Genomic DNA, 17,308 nt, shown 5'->3' on the forward strand with positions numbered 1-17,308 from the left:
AAAAATACAGAGGTTTTAAAAAAGTAACAAACGTGCTCATATTACCCAGACCACTATTTAATATGAGTACTTTAAATTAACTCCAAAAAATTAGCATTAATTAAGATAAAAAATATCATTCTGACAATTAGAACTAATTTGTGGAATATAATGATTTGTTATTGACAAAACTTATCATTCAAAAGATTAAATTTTATAACACTTTTTATTGAAACAATATTACAGGGTCGTCCACAGTTATTTTCGTCGCGTCCATAATTATTTTCGTCGCGTCCATAATTATTTTCGTCACGTCCATAATTATTTTCGTCGCGTCCACAGTTATTTTCGCCGCGTCCATAATTATTTTCATATTTCAACAATATAATTTCTCAAAATATTATCTTTAAAAAATATTACAAAAGAATTTTTTAAATAAGCATTAATTGCTTAAACTACAAGTTCTAAAGTAGAATAAAGTTTAAATATTTTAAAGAATAAAAATAACAAGTTATGACAGATTCAAATACATATAATCAAGAATCAAATTTTAATGAAATAGTTGAGTTAGAGAGGCAAATCAATGGTCGTGCTTCTTATAAGAAAGCAACTATTGAAAGCATTGAAACAATAAAGAGGATGGTAGCTAATAAAGAAAAAAACGTTGATATTTCACAAGCTACTGGGCTTTCTTTAAGAACAGTCCAAAATTGGGTAATGAAACTTTCAAATAATCCCGATGCTAAACCAAAAAAACGTGGACCTGTTGCGAAGATTAATACTGACCGTAGAAGAGAAATTGAACTGTTTGTATCGGCAAATGATGAAACCGGTTTTAACCTTCATCAATCAAGACATCATGGATATGCATTAAGTGGGATTACACCTTATATCACTGTACCAACACAAAGGAGAAGAAATATAAGCCTTATATGTGCTATTTCCGTAGAAGGTATTATATCATTTCAAATGAAAGTAGGATCTTTTGATGCTGTCAGTACGAAAGAATGGATTGAAAATTCATTGATTCCAGCCCTAAATAATCGAAGGTATATTATCATTATGGATAATGCTCGATTTCATCATTCAGCTATTGTAACTTCTGCAATTCAAAATGGAATGTGTGTTGTTCACTTTCTCCCACCCTATAGTCCGCAACTTAATCCCATTGAAGAGCTTTTTGGGGTAATAAAAAATAGATACAATAGAATTATTCCAAGACCAGCAACAACGGGGGATATGGAAATGGAAATATCAAATATTCTTTTAACATCTCGTAATAAATCACTACAAGGATTTTATACACATGCGTGAATGGGTAGTAAGAGGAATCCAACGGAATGAATTCATTTAAATGAAATTTATTGACTATCTTATATCTTTATTTACATCTTTGCATTTACATCTTTGTATTTATATCTTCATTTACTTATTTTTATTTTTTCACATTCAAACTGTAAAATTTTTATTAAAATAGTATACGTATATTTTATCTAAAAACGTGTTTTGAGTGAATCTAAACCTATAACACTTTTTAAATTAAACTGATAGATTTGTTTCATTTTCTAAGCAATAAAAAAATCTTTTACAATATCAAATAATTTTAAACGCGACGAAAATAATTATGGACGCGGCGAAAATAACTGTGGACGCGACGAAAATAATTATTGACGTGACGAAAATAATTATGGACGCGACGAAAATAATTATGGACGCGACGAAAATAACTGTGGACGACCCTGTACTTTGTTTTACGCAACAACAACAACAACAACAAAAAATTAGGTGGTTGGTTTTTATTAACTCAAACCTTTAAATAATAAAATTACAAGTTTTTTGAATTTAAGTTCCAAAAAGATATTATGTATTGTTATAATAATAAAAATTTTTTACTATGTTTTGTTTTTATTCAAAAATAAGTTAAAACCACTGTGTTTTTAGGATTTTTAAACTAGGTAATTTCAATGAAAAACTTTGGATAATTTGCGTATGCTCATATTACACAAAAATGGTAACTTTAAATAAAGTCAAAACTAAATGTTTCTATGCATTGTTTTTCATACAAAAAAGAAACGGATTTCTAGCTAACATATTTTCTTTACGAAAAATTATTTTAGCATTAAATTTTGCGCTATAGATTCATCCATGCGTGATGATTATATTTAAAAAAACGCAAAAAATTTAATAGCGTTTTAATTAGATGAGAGCCGCTAATTACTGCGTACAAATTTACGCTGATTATACTAATTTCTGTTATCACCCTATAAAGTCGATTCAAAAAATACAAAGCAACTTAACTTTAGTGCTTACATCTTAGAAATTTTTTAGTACGCTCATATTACCAAAGTGCTCATATTACCCTAATCTACCCTATAAACATACTTACATACATACATGCATACATACATACATACATACATACATACATACATACATACATACATACATACATACATACATACATACATACATACATACATACATACATACATACATACATACATACATACATACATACATACATACATACATACATACATACATACATCAAATATGTTTTGGAGAGCCTGATAAAAAATGGCTAGCATCGCTCGTCAGGGATGCATTCTCGCTATCTTAATCATCGTCTGAAACTATTTTTTTTAATCTTTTAATCTGAATATTTGAAAACAACTAGGATGGATATACTTCGAGCTTCGAAGATGGTCCAAGACAATGAAAACGCACTGCAGCACCTGAGTGGGTAGGCAAGTAGGTTGCTTAAAAAGTTCGATGCTAGTGCAACAACTCTTAAAAATTAATATAATTTGCTCTTTGACACGGAATTATCCGACTCTGTCTCGGACAACAAACAACAATCTAAATTTATAGAAAATGAAACTGTCTTTACAACCCCAGCAGTAGAAAATAGCGACAGTCACAGAAATAATGCAAACCTTGCAATAAGATGTATTTTTAGATGCTACTTTGTTCTCCTGAAGTTCAATTTTGTTTCTGGCTTACTACATATATATATATATATATATATATATATATATATATATATATATATATATATATATATATATATATATATATATATATATATATATATATATATATATATATATATATATATATATATATATATATATAATTTTAAAAGTAAGTAAAAAATTAAATAATGGCAAAATCTATTAAAACACAGGATGAAGTGGGCCGCCATGACCAAAAATCTCGAGCGACTTTTTCAAGCCAGTCTGATCCTGTTCATATCCATTCATAACTCAAAGTATCCATTCAAAATGTAAAATTTTCTTAGCAGTTGCAGATGAAAATAGTCATTCAAAATTGCTTAAAGTGAAATGCAGAGTTCTCCAAGATTCCATTCTAGTTCCAATACTCTACTTGTTACACATCGATGATTTTCCGAAAGTCTCAAACAAACACATTGAGATAATGTTTGCAGATGGTAATAAGGCATGCTATCGGAAAAATCTGCCTACCTTTCTTGATCAAAAAAGGATGTAAAAAAGCTTAAATGTATTTAAATCAATATATTTCTGAAAAATTAAGACTGTAAAGATTACATATTAATAGGGAAAAAAGTTTTACAGAAAATTCTGACTTTCTTTTTGATGCCTCCCATAAGTTTCTGGACAGAGTGATTTTTGTAAGTTTTAGCAGCGTAATCCCATTTTTTTTTCAAATCTGTAGCTGATTTTACTGTTTTTCCACCTAATCTCAATTTCTTCTTTATGTTGGCCCAGTATTTTTCAATAAGACGTAATTCGGGGCAGTTTGGAGGATTCATCTTTTTCGGAACCAACCTCACTCCATTAACATCGTAAAACTTTTGAGCATCTTTTGAGTAATGTATTGTGGCTAAATCAGGCCAAAACAATACTGAAGTACTTCTATGAGCTTAAATTAGTCGTTTTATACGAGAAAGACAACATTTCACGTATTCCGAAGATTTCATTGTGCCCAAACAAAGATGAATTGGCGATTTTTTGCCGCAAGAGCAAAGTGCCTGGCAAATTTTTAATTTTTTCGAAAATTTATCAGTCATTACATACTTGTATTTATCACTCACATTTCCTCTTATTTTAAAAGCATAGTAGCACTGCCCAGGAATTTATTTAAAATCCATTTTAACATAAGTTTCGTCATCCAACAAAATGCATTCATTATGTTTTGTTAACAAGTTGTCATACAACTTTTGAGCTCGACTCTTAGCGGTTGAACTTTGTTTATCGTTTCGATTTGGCATTTTATCTACTTTAAAACTTTGATATCCAAGTCTCTGTCGCCATTTGTGTACAAAAAAATTGGAAACCTTTAGTTTTTTTGCTCGATATCTAAGGTAAAGGCGCCTATGATGGCATAGCGCCTATGATGGCATACCGGTCATATTTCCATTAAAATTGGTTTTGGTAAAAAAATGATTAGACCTACATGACTATACTGACTTTACATTAGTTTTAGTGAAAAAACGTCTCTTGTGCACAAGTATTGTTTTTACAATCAACAAAAATCGATTTTGGGATGTGCTGTTGTAGTTTTATTTCCTTCATATATTTAAGATTGTGATTTTACTATTAACTGTACAGAAATGAAATTTTCATGCATTTTATATTCAAGTTTAGTGCATTTAGTGGAATAGTTACTTTAATTTTATCTTTTGAACAAAGCGGACACAGCTTGTTTTAATGAAAATGATGACTTTTACCCATGATGGCTTACTGACGAGTTGGGGGTGTTGAAATATTGACGAGTTGGGAAAACCTTTTTTTTTTATAAGAAAAACTTTTTTTAAGTAAAGTTAAAAGAAAGCGATGCTCCAAAATTTTTTTTTGGTCCAAAAAATGCGAAAAACGCAATATATCCTATGCGCATGCGCAAAATTTTCCAATGCTGGTGTGTAGCAAGAAATGGTAAATTAGGATGGTTTCGAGTAATTTCTGGCTTTTCTAAGGAAAGACTCTAAGGTTAAATGAAATCATTAAGTTACCCTCGATCCTAACTAGCCCCATCCTCCCCTATGCCATCATAGGAGCAGTGGTTGCCTATGATGGCGTACTTGTGCTTTTTTTTACAATATGAATAGCTTATAAAAAAAATAAAACTGATGAAAACTCCCAGGGTAATTATTGTTCTAGATGTAACAAGGAATGTATCCATATCAAAACTTTTATTATTGGTCTTCAGGATACTGAATAATGAAGCTTCAAAGTTAAGTATGCCATCATAGGCGCCTTTTCCCTATCAGACCAATCAGGATGTTCTTCCAATAAAGTCTCCAACCGTTCGAGAGCTCTAGGATTTGCTGTGCGTTTTTTTCGACCACTTCCTTGTTTTCTCTGAATAGTTTTCTGTTCTGTAAACCGTTTAAGAACAGTATCTAAAGTTCTTCTTGATATTTTTAATGATTTCGCCAACTTTCTATTCGATAAAGTTGGATTTTTTAAGTGTTTGTCCACAATCAAAAATCTTGGTTTAGTTTGCTCGGTTGACATTTTGAAACTAAATAATATTTTTAATTATTTTTTTCTGCCAAAATGTTCTATTATACAAACACTACCACACACAAAAAATAATTTCAAAAAACGACCGTTAACTAGCTTTACCACACCGCAAAAGGTGGGCAGATTTTTCCGATAGCATGCCTTTAACTTATTTTACTCATCTACTTCTAGCACATAACTTTTTGAAGCTGCAAGTATTGAACTTAAAAAATTTAATACTTGGTTTAAATCTAACAAACTATCATTTAATACAGAAAAAATGCTGATAAAATTAAAATCTATCATAATTTGTTGTTCATGCTAATATATAAACTTGGACTTGTGCCATCACATTTTTCTAAAGAGTTTTTTAAAGACAATAGAAACAGATATAACACTCAAGGAATTAGAAATTTCAATGAACCATGTAAGAAAAAAAAAACACGTTTCTCTATTTCATATCGTGGGCCTTATCTTTAACCAATATTCAAAATTATTGGTTAAAGATAACACTTTCTCTATCTTCTTTAAATTCTCCTAGATTTGTTTCTCCTTATATTTTTTAAAGAAAATTACAAAAAAAGATTCAATAACTGCATCAATTTCATGCTTCTGGCTTCCACATCTTTTATCAGAAAGTTAGTCAGAAGGATAGTTGTTTCCGAGTGTCTATTGTTGACTCAAACGTTTACAAACGTTTCTGATGCTTTTGAAGTATATGAAGTTGAGGTAAACTAGACGTAAGGCACATATACAAAAAATCCTAAAAAATTAACTAGGCACCACTGTTTATTAAGAAGTTTTTTTTTTTAAGTTTGAATGCCACTATTAATTCCACACATCACAGAAACATCGTCACAGTTTAACATTAATGATTCGTTTTTTCTACGATAAAACTCAGCCATTTTTACTATTTCTAAAAAATAGAAGTCAGCAAATCTTTCCGTTACATCATCCATAACATCACCAAATTTTAAAATCAATCGTGACAAGAAAAACGTTTGATCACTTTTGGAAATCGAATTCAAAGTTGTTTGAAGTTATTTGAATAACTTCAAACAACTTTGAAGTATCAATATTAGTTTGAAGTTAGTCAAATAATTTTCATTTCTTAAACTTGTTAGTAAGTAATTATATATTTTTATTATTAATAATTTTATTAGTGTTTAGTTATATGTTATACTTTTAGTTTCAGTGCCGCCCACAGAAGGGAAAGGGGCAACTGGTTGCATTTTATCTAGGCACACGGACAAAGGGAGCACATGCGACCCTCAATGAAAGATTTTATTAACATTTTTAATTGTCATAAAGAGCACTACTCATAGGAGAAATTTAAAACAGAATCTAACAGACTCTTATTACAATTAGAATTTATTACAACAGACTTCAAATATTTATTATTCTAAATTTAATTCAAAATAGAAAAAAAAAACGTTGTTATTATCACTAAATGAATATATCTTATTAAACATTAACATAGAAAATGTGTATGCATTAATATATATGTATGTTTATATTACTTTTATTTTTAATCAGTAGAAATATACAATAGTTTCAAGTTTTTCTAAAGACATTTTTAGTATTTTGCAAAATTTATGTTTTAAAACGGATTATGTATATGTTTGCTTTTATAAAAACACAGACGTAAATCTTTCTCGGTGATAAGACAGTTCTCTCAGTTAAAACATATCTTTTTTTAAGTCCAGCCTAAATTTGTATGTGTAGTATGTATTTATGGTAAATTTATCAAACAGCACACTTTCAAACAGGCAAATGACAAAACGGCAAAAAAATAGGAAGGTTATTTGTATAATTTTAAGCAAAAAATTTAAGTCAAAATAGAAAGATTTTTTTTCTTCCTGTAAGATATTTTGTAAGATATTTAGAATTTTATAACATGAAATTACACAATTTCTTTTTTTTTTGCGTGGAAAGACTGATTGCAATGGCTCCAATTCAAATGTAGTTAAAATTCGAATTACATAACACTTAGCTAAAGAAAAGGCTTGTTTTAAAACATTATCAATGTTATGTTACATTGTTAAATCAGTTAAATTACTCTCATGCCAACACTTTTAAAACATTTTTTCTCAATAAATTCATTCAATTAATTTGATATTGTGAAACTGCATTTAATTCTTTTTCGCTTTAATTTCTTTGAAAATTAAACTCTACATAAAAATCATTTCGGTTTCAAAACAAATTATTTTTAACTTATTTTTAAATAAATATTTTATTTAAAAATAAGTAACACACATCTTAGAGTAAATACGTCATATAAAGTTTTCGAAAGCATGCTACAGGGTCCAAGACAGAAAAAAACTATAGAAAAGTTGTAAGTAAAGAATACAAGAACAAACGTACACTGGAAGAGCATGACTTCGATAAAATTCAAAAAAAATAGGCATCTAATAACTCTACGTCCGACCAAGTAGTCAAGACATATGTTAACAGCTTTATTTTTTATTCACTATCTTATATTCATAATTTCATTTCAAAACTGTTCAAACAACTTTTTTTAGACGAACCATGCTACTAACAGCGTTGATAAACCCTTGAGTCCAAAAAAGCCAACTTCCCCTTCAAATTTTTCAAAAGTCTTTGAAGAAGAAGATGATAATCAGGTGAGTTTGGGACGCATTCTTATTTTATGAAGAACCTGCAGATATTAAAAACATATTTAATATCTGCACTTTCTAAAAACTTATCATTTAATATCTGCAGATTCTAAAAAAAATATCATTTAATATCTGCAGATATTAAAAACGTATCAAAATTCTCAAATGTTTTTTTTAATTAAGGATCAAGAGGCAATTCAATTGAGTGATCAAGCAGTTAGAAACGACCCCGCTTTGTGGAAGAGGGTTTTATCCAAAGTCGAACGCGATCTAGTCATACTAAATAGACCACCTTAAAATCCGGCACTTTTTCCTAGAGGTTCTACAAACAAAAAAGTTTCTGCTTCCATTTTTTACGAAGCTTCTTTCAAGGGAGAGAAGATTAACAGAGGCTGGCTTATCTGGAGTGGAACTGAAAAAGCTTTCATTTGTTTTCCCTGCTTTTTTTTGGAAAATAAGCATAATTTTGGCCTTGGATTTCAGTCTTTCCTCTTGATGTAGAATAAAAGATAATTGGCGCAAGCTAGGAGAAAAGATTAAAAGCCACCAGTGTAATGTTCAACACAGAAATCACTACATCGTCTGGAAATCAGCTTTTGAAGTCTTGAAAAATCAGAAATGAGGCATCTAAGTGGTATGAAATTTTACGCTGCGTCATGGACGTCACTATTCATTTAGCTTTGAGAATTTTAAGTTTTCGTGATGTGTTAGCAGTTTGTGTTCATAAAATAATTTTAATGTTGCTTGGAATATTAATCTAAATGTAATCTTTATTTCAATAATATGTTCATATTTGTGTAGGTTCATTGTGAGAGTTGTTGGGAAAACACAATGAGACACTTCAGTTCCATCTAGAAGTTTCTCGACACCAAAAACAAGGAACAAGAATCAAAGCGCACTATTTGATTTAGAGAAGTCAAAATGGGTTCATTATGACATGTCATAAAACTGTTTTCGCTGCTATTATTGAAGGGATCCATACAGCCATTTATTTTTCTATTATTGTTGATGGAACTCTGGACGCGTCTCATACGAAGCAAATCACTTTCGTTTCTCGATTTGTCCGCTTAGGATCTGACAACCAATGGATAGTAAAAGAGCCTTTTTTGAAGGTAGAAAATCTGGAGGAAAAAAAGGGTTCTGACATTGCGAAGCTGAATATAGTTGTTTTGGATCAAAGCCTAGGAGCTAGGGCTATGAAAAGGGGGCTAATATGCCCGGAGTATACAAAGGAGTTCAGACTATCATTCTCGAGAAAAATCCTCAAGCTTTGTTTATGCCTTGCAGTGCGCATAGTCTCAATCTTGCTGGCATTCATTCTGCAGAATCCTCTATTGTTTTAGCAACATTCAGCTGTTGTATAACCTTTTGAGTAGTAGCATGGAAAATTTTGACTAAGGCAACTAGACCCTTCACCAAAGGTCCCAAACAAGATGGAGTGTACGCACAGAGGCTGTCTGGCCATTATTGAAACGATCAAAAGAAATACTGAAGTCCTTGAAACTTCTTGAAGAACTGGATTAAGAAGATCATTAACTAACTTTAGATAAGGCATTTAAAAAGTGGATTCAATCATTTTAATTCATTGTCTTGACTTTTTTATGACTCAAGACTCTCCTATGTGTCAACGATGTCTGCCTCCTTCTTCGATCAGAAAGCATTTCTTTGGATGATGAGACAAAGTTTTTAAGGACTCTAATCGATTATCTTGACCAAATCGTTCATCTTAGCCCCAAATCCTCCAAGAAGTGTAACTGGTTGCATTGGGGTTAGCTTCGTTTGGGTTTCAAAATGATTTTGTTAAGAAGAGGGCAATGGAAAGAAAAACACTTCACGGCGAGTCAATGAACACAGCCTACTTCCACGAAGACGAATCAAAGGATTTTGAGGTGAACGCAATTAATGTTGCTCTCGAAAAGCTGCTCCAGCAGATAAGATACAGAATGGATACAGCTCAAAAGACGACGGATATGTTTTTGTTTATATGGTGTTCTCTATCTCCTTCTAGTGATGAAGAAAAACTTATTTAAAAAGAAAAATGCAAAGTCCTGGCAAATCTCTACGTTAGTAATGTAAAAGAAGAGTAATTGATTGAAAAAATCTATCATCTAAATGTTCAGCAGCAATCAAATCCTTTTGGACAAATATAATCTCTTTTTTCTATCAAGTTGCTCAACAGAATCTACCAGAAAGGTCTTCAGTCAATATTTCCTTTGATTTGCATTTTGCTTCGCATTTTTAATACAATCCCGGTTTCAGTGGCTGAAGGAGAGCGCTCTTTCACTAAACTTGTGATCAACAATGACTGAAGAACGCCTTATAAACCTTATGGCGGTTTCAATTGAAAACAACCTTCCCAAGACTTTATTGTACGAAAATGTTTTTTCTTTAGTCTTGCAAAGAATAAAGCCTGAAAAATTAGTGTGATCTGCGTGTCTTGTGATCTGTGATCTGTGATAGTGTGATCTGGTCTTCATAATTAGTATTTTATTGATGAAATATATAATTCCATTCATTTTAAATAGTATTTGTATTTTCGTTTTATCGTACATAATCAAGTTCAAATATAGAGTGTTTATATGCAGCGATAGTTGATACAAAAACATTTATTGTTTTCGATAAATTGTAATGTGATTATAGACATACCGACGATAAACAGAGACACCGAACAAAAATTGACCCTGAGTACCACAAAGGCTCTGTGCGGGCCTGTTTAGTTTATATAATTGCTAAACTTTTATATACTTTAATTTACAGTTATTCCAAAGTATCTTTGAAGTTGTGCAAATAATTTACTTTTTTTATAAATATCAGTTGTTTATAAATATCAGATGTTTCTAAATATCAGTTTTTTATTCTACTAGTTTATATACTTTTAACTGAATTTTTTTAAATTTTTGATACTTTTTTAAACTTTATGGGAGCCCATAAAAAGGTGAATAATCCGATGTGATATTATCACCCGTATATTTCTGGTCTTTACTTAAAAAATTAATTTGGTTGATATCAACAATGTCATCTGCAATTTATTTTATTTATGAAGAGCAAAATAAGTCCTTAAAAAAATAAAATAAATGTTCTCCATTAAACTTTTTTATTTCTCGATGAAATGTTAATATAATCAAAATTTCATAAAGCATAAACATACGTAAACAAAAATAAAATTTCAAAAAGCATAATCTTGCATAAACTAAAATAAAGTTTCAAAAGCAATCATTAATTAAAATATATAATTACTTATTAATATTTATTTACTTTATTTATTAATAGTCTAAATACCCGGTGGGAAATAAGCTAGCGATTAGCTAGCTTTATAGCGATTTCAAGCGATTTTTTCCTCATATAATTTTTTCCTTATGTCTTTAACATCTTTAAAAATTCGATTTTTTTTTTGAGTCTATTATAATTATGAGAATTGTTGAACTTTAAACTTTAGCAATCTTTCGCTAGTCTTGTCTTTAGCAATGAGTCACTAGCTATCGTGGCTTTGTAGCTAGCTACAAATATCTACACATCTATAGCTAGTTGATAGCTATATATCAAAATTTTTTAGAGAGCGATTTTATTACGATATGACGCTTGCTATAATAGCTAGTGGGTCTTTGGCTTATTAGGCTAGCTATCCTCGTAGCCAAATCGCTGTCTTTATCTTTACAAATATCGATAGATTTTCGCTAACTTTAAAAGGCTTGCGATCCTCGTGGCCAAATCGCTGTCTTTATCGCTACAATTATAGCTAGCTATTCGCAAGCCGATTTCTCACCGGGTAGTATCTCAAAACAACTATAGTAACTATAGTTACGGTAAGCTTGTGGGAACAAGTCATCTACCAAATTTAATAAATTATAACTAATTACTAAAATACATTGTAAACGAAATTAGAATTAATTCATAATAAACAAAAAAAGCTTCGTTTCATACTAACAATATTTCTATTAGCACCTAAAAAATATTTTCAATATGGTTATTCTTTAAAATTATTTTGCAACATATGATCTGGGATTCAGTGTTGCAGTATATGGTATTGTTTTGTGAAATTACCTTATGCTGCAAGGTGTTCTTGAAGTTGCAACATTTTACTTTGCAGCAGTTGTTCTTGCAACATTGCAACATTTGCAACATTTGCAACAGTTGCAACATTTGCAACATTGCAACATTTGCAACAGTTGCAACATTTTACCTTGCAACAGTTGTTCTTGGCCTTTGCTAAATAAAGCCTTGTTGACAACTCTGGTCAAGATTATATTAACTAAACTAAATAATTAACTAAACTCAATTGGAAATTTTATACCTTAAAGCAATTTAGATCAAGCATTTGTAAAACATAGAAATATAGATGTCAATTATTTACTTATTAATTATTTACTGTCGATTATTCATTTACATTAATTTCTTTAATTTTTTTAGCTTTAATAAAATACTTACAACAAGTAGTATACAGTTGAAAGCAAGTAGCACGTTCCTTAGCAATGGTTTCATTCCCTAAAAAATAATTATTTTATTGAAATTCAAAAAAAATTAAGCATCAACATCGTTAGTTTTTTTAATAATCATTATAAAATTTATCAGCTTTTTTTTAATTTATAATCTTTTGTAATCTGGTGTTTTTTTTAAGTAAAGTTTATACTATTAAAGTATAATTAAAATAAGTTTGAAATAAATATAAATAAAATATAAATAATAAATATAAATAAATAAAAGTTTGAAAAACTGAACTTTTCTATCGCTGTTGCTTGGCACCAACGGTACCATTGCTTTTATTTAATTTAAAGTCAAGATTGCGATACCTAATTGGTTGTTGTTGTTTTTTATTAAGAGTGTCTGCCCGAACCAAAACCCTCAATCTATACTTATATGCACCTATTATTCCTATCCTTATATCTGTCAATGTATGTGTACCCCGCTGCGCTTAAGGCTATATAAGTTGATGGATGAACACTTTAATACACCGATTCAACTAAATTTATTTACTAAACTTTAATAGACAAAATGTATAAAATTTATAACTATCAATGTAATTTTTAATAAACAAAAATTATAGTTAATACACATTAGACTATGTATAAAATTAAACAAAGCATAAAAAATTTTTACAAAACTTGAATTTCTAAATACCAGTTTTGTACCTCTGCCGCCGCTTCCACGTTGCAGAGTGATGCCAGTGTTACGTAAATTTAAAAAATAAATTTATCATACTAAGTCGCCGCACAGTGACTAAGAAAGGTAAAAAAATAGTCAAAATCTAAAATTTGAAAAATCACTTTTTATTATAAAAAAAAAACACTCTAAACTATTGAAATGGCTGTAGTTTACTATAAACTAAATAAAATTGAATCGTTTTTTTTTCTTATCGTGCATAAACACCCCCTAATATGTGCCTAGGTATAAAACAAAAAAAATGATGCGAATTTTTCACTTTTTCAACACAGCCAAATTATTATTACAGACAGAAAGTACCAAAGAGGCATAGTTTTAATATTTGTTAAGGTCAATCTTTCTATAATGAGCAGCGATCCAAAATAAAATTGATATGTTTTTAAATTTTATTATTTAATTTTTCACAATTATAAGCCATGTAAGTTATTTAATTTGAGCCATTTTTCTAGCCTAGATTCCCTATATATTTCTAGATTCCCTATATATTTCTATATATATATTCTAGCCTAGACTCCCCATATAGTTTTATGATTGTCAGAAGCTATTTAAATAACTTCCTGAATAATTCAGTTGCCCAAACTTCCCCCGTCCTTAATGTCTGTAAACGTCAAGCTATAATTATGCTTATCTTTCTACCATTTTTAGTTTAACTAAGGTTATAGCACGGAAAAAATAAGAAATTTGAAATAAAAATTGATATAAATAAAATTTAAAATAAAAATTGTTTTTGGAATAATAGATTTATGCTGGTTACTTTTTGAGGCACTTTGGCTTAAAAAAAAAAGACATAAAACAAATAAATCTGACTTCACTAACGTGACTGTTTAAGAGGAAAACGTAAAGCAATGGTACTGCTGCACGAGCTACGTTTTTCTGTTTTGATTAACTTTTTCATGATGGTTATGAAATTATGAGAAATAAAAACACCACATTGCAAGAAATAAAGTTTAATTTTTAAAAAGCGTAGAATTGGCTTGTTTTTTTCTTAGGCAAATAAACCATATCGAAATAATCTATGTAAATTAAAATTTACTAAACAATCTAAATGTAAATTAAAACACACTTTTTAATGAAAACCAACATTCTTATTAACAAATTTTTTATATATGGCTTAATTGACCAAAATCTATACATTTGTATACATATATTTACTTTTTTAAGGAAAGCAATAATGTATACATTTTTACTTTCCTTTAAAAGCTATATTCTTTATATGACAAACCGTAAAGGTTTTTTACTTAATTAAACTTCTTTTGAATACTATATAGGTAGAAGTAAAGTGGATTAGTAACTTATTAACCACTGGAATAACCACGGATAAGAACCACGCTGAATAACAGTAAGAAAGACAAGTAAAATACAAGTGAAAAAGTGTTTGTCTTTGTAAGAATCATGATTTTGTTACTCTTAAAGATTATCTGAGATATAGAAAAATCTGAAGAAAACATAAGAAAAACATATTCCTGCTTGTTTAGGTTAAGACCTGAGTTTTAAGATCATTTATAATGATCTTATAATTCTAAGATCTAAAAGAAGAGATCTGAGCTTTTTTGTTCAGAGTTTTTTTTTAATTATAAACAATAAAATTTGTAATATTGGAATCAGATAAAATCAGAATAGAGTTTTAAATCATGGAGCGGTTTTTTATTTTCCTAAAAAAAGTTATCCTTTTTGATGGCAAGATTATCCTTGAAAGCAAAAACTAGAATTGATACCGACAGAATGTGTTACAGTTCTAGCTTAGAAAAAATAGAGATTCATATTTCTGACAAAGTAAAAGACCTTGTGTTTGACTAAACATCATTTAACAGATTTCTAGCTTGTGCACATTACATCCAGAGGCGTCCCAGGAAGGAGGGTGTCTAACTGCCCCCTCCTCCCAAGGAATTTTTTTAGTCGGCAAAATTGGATCTGTAATTGGCAGTCGGCAAATCTTAGCCGACGAGGACCGTTCTTTTTTATAGATCTTAGTCGGCAGAAAATGTTTGTAGGCTTTACTCGGAAAAATTAGATACATCGCCTCCCCCCCCCCCCCTCCTTTAAGATCTCTTTGAGATGGCCCTGATTACATCACAAAGAAATACATTGTTTACGTTTGTAAGCATTATTCATCAGGTAATATCAATGAGGGGCCATCCATAAATTACTTACGCACAGAAGAGGGAGGAGGTGTTCCAAGTTGAGGAACTTGTGTACGAGTCCATCGGAGGAAAGGGGGGTGGGGAAAGGGTGGAAGGTCCAAAAAATCTATGTACGCAAATACAGAAAATTGACGTGGCAGTACCGAGAGGTAGGGAGGGGGTAAGACCACTAAACGTACGTACGCATGGGATGGGGGGTGTATAAAAGTATACGATGTGCAACAAGGAGAAGGAGGGGGTCCAAATCTGGAGATTTTTGTTTACGTAATAAATGGATGGCCCCTGATCATAAAATCCGTCTGTTTAAAAAGTTAAAAGATAACAAAAAAAAGTCGAAAGCAAATAATCTTAAATTTTTGAAGTAAAGATTTACTAAACATTTTTACTGATATCTTCGATTCGGTTAAGGTTCGATTGAGTTCTGTTTATTAATGACTTTTTTTTATTTAAAATTCAAAATATCAGTTAAAATTCAAAACTATTAACGTTCAAGTTCTTACTTTTGAACTTCGAACGCAAAAGTTAAATAATTTTGTGTCAAATATAACTTAACAAACTAAACATTTTCATTTATATCTTTGATTCGGTTAATTTTCGATTAAATTTTGTTTATTAAAAATGTCAAAAGCGGCGAAAAGAAAAATACATAATACTAAAAGAACTCGAAAACTGAAAATCATCTGTATCTATATCAAAGAAATATGGCATTCCCAAGCAAGCATCTGGATGGTTTAATGAAAAAATACTATATATTCAGAAGTGGAAAAAAAAAAGAAAGTTCTGCAAAAAAAGTGTGGATGCGAGTCTCCTTAAATTAGGATAAATTAGGATATAGATAAAGCATGTTATATGTGGCTTTTAAACACCAGACACCAAAATATTTCTGTGTCTGGAACCATTTTCAAAATCAAAGCTTTGCATTTGCAAAAAGCTTGGTTGTGACAACTGTCGAGCATCCGATGGATAATTAGATAGATTAAAATAAACAATGCCTCATTTAAAATAATATCAGGTATTTTATCATTTTACTTTTTCATTTATAATGATAATCGTAGTACTCTCATTTTTATTCCATTGTCCAAAATCAATAGTTTAACAATCCAATTTTTTAAATTTGATTTGTTTAAACTCCAATTAAAATGCAGTCGGCTCGTTACCATGCACTTCATGAAACCACGAAAACCAAATAAAGTCCTAAAACCGTAGCTAGTAAAGTTTATGCTGATTTAGCATAAACTTTATAAAAGTTTATGCTAAATCAGCATAAACTTTTAAAAGCAATATTTTGCTTTTATTATTTTTTATAGGTGTAGATTATCAATGAAATGACCGCTTACCTTGAAGGGAAACATTTTGGCCGACATCGTCTAGTTACAACTTGCTTTACATATTCAATGCAGATAAGTTTGGTTTGTTTTATAAAACACTTCCAAAAAAAGTTTACATTTGCAAAATAAGAAATGTAGTAGAAGTGAGAATCACAAGATACAACTATTTGGAAATGGATATTATTATTGGGAAATAAAACAAACTCCGCTGTTTCAAAGGAATTAGAAGCACTCGATGCCGTTACCGCGCGCCAAAATAGAACTGGATGGCTTCTGAACTATTTGAGGAGTGGGTCAGAGAAAACGAAATAAATTTTGCATTCGAAGGTCGTAAAATAGCATTAGTTATTGATATCCGTATCTTGAGAATTATAAATCGTTCACACTCTACTTTTTTCCCCAATCACAACTTCATATTTGCAGCCGATGGATCAAGAAGTCATACATTCGTTGAAGTGCAAGTACCGAACTAATTTAGTTAACAAGATCATAAATGCTATTGATAACAGAAAACAAATGTCTTCAATCTTCATACTTGATGCTATGAAAATGCTTGTTTATTCTTGGTATGAAGTTTAAGAAACCACTATTATTACCTG

The 17,308-nt window shown here is 30.1% G+C and overlaps 2 protein-coding genes across 3 annotated transcripts in view; one reads left to right on the forward strand and one right to left on the reverse strand.

The window, feature by feature from the left end:
- The window catches only part of LOC136092390 (uncharacterized), a 34,123-nt gene that overhangs the window by 8,839 nt on the left and 7,976 nt on the right, over positions 1-17,308 (reverse strand). For both annotated transcript variants that reach the window (XM_065820527.1, XM_065820528.1), the window contains exon 2: positions 12,509-12,565. In XM_065820527.1, the coding sequence (XP_065676599.1) occupies positions 12,509-12,562 (54 nt within the window). In that variant the 5' untranslated portion in view covers positions 12,563-12,565. The remainder of the gene's footprint in view (positions 1-12,508; positions 12,566-17,308) is intronic.
- On the forward strand, positions 456-1,425 carry LOC136092145 (uncharacterized). Its single transcript, XM_065819869.1, has one exon. The coding sequence runs from the start codon at positions 493-495 to the stop codon at positions 1,291-1,293; it is 801 nt and encodes a 266-aa protein (XP_065675941.1). The 5' UTR covers positions 456-492; the 3' UTR covers positions 1,294-1,425.

Source organism: Hydra vulgaris, chromosome 15, assembly GCF_038396675.1.
Source record: "Hydra vulgaris chromosome 15, alternate assembly HydraT2T_AEP".
Lineage (NCBI taxonomy): Eukaryota > Metazoa > Cnidaria > Hydrozoa > Anthoathecata > Hydridae > Hydra > Hydra vulgaris.

Excerpts from the sequence above, each read along its gene's own strand:
- LOC136092145 (XM_065819869.1), top strand. The coding sequence starts at position 493 with ATGACAGATTCAAATACATATAATCAAGAATCAAATTTTAATGAAATA.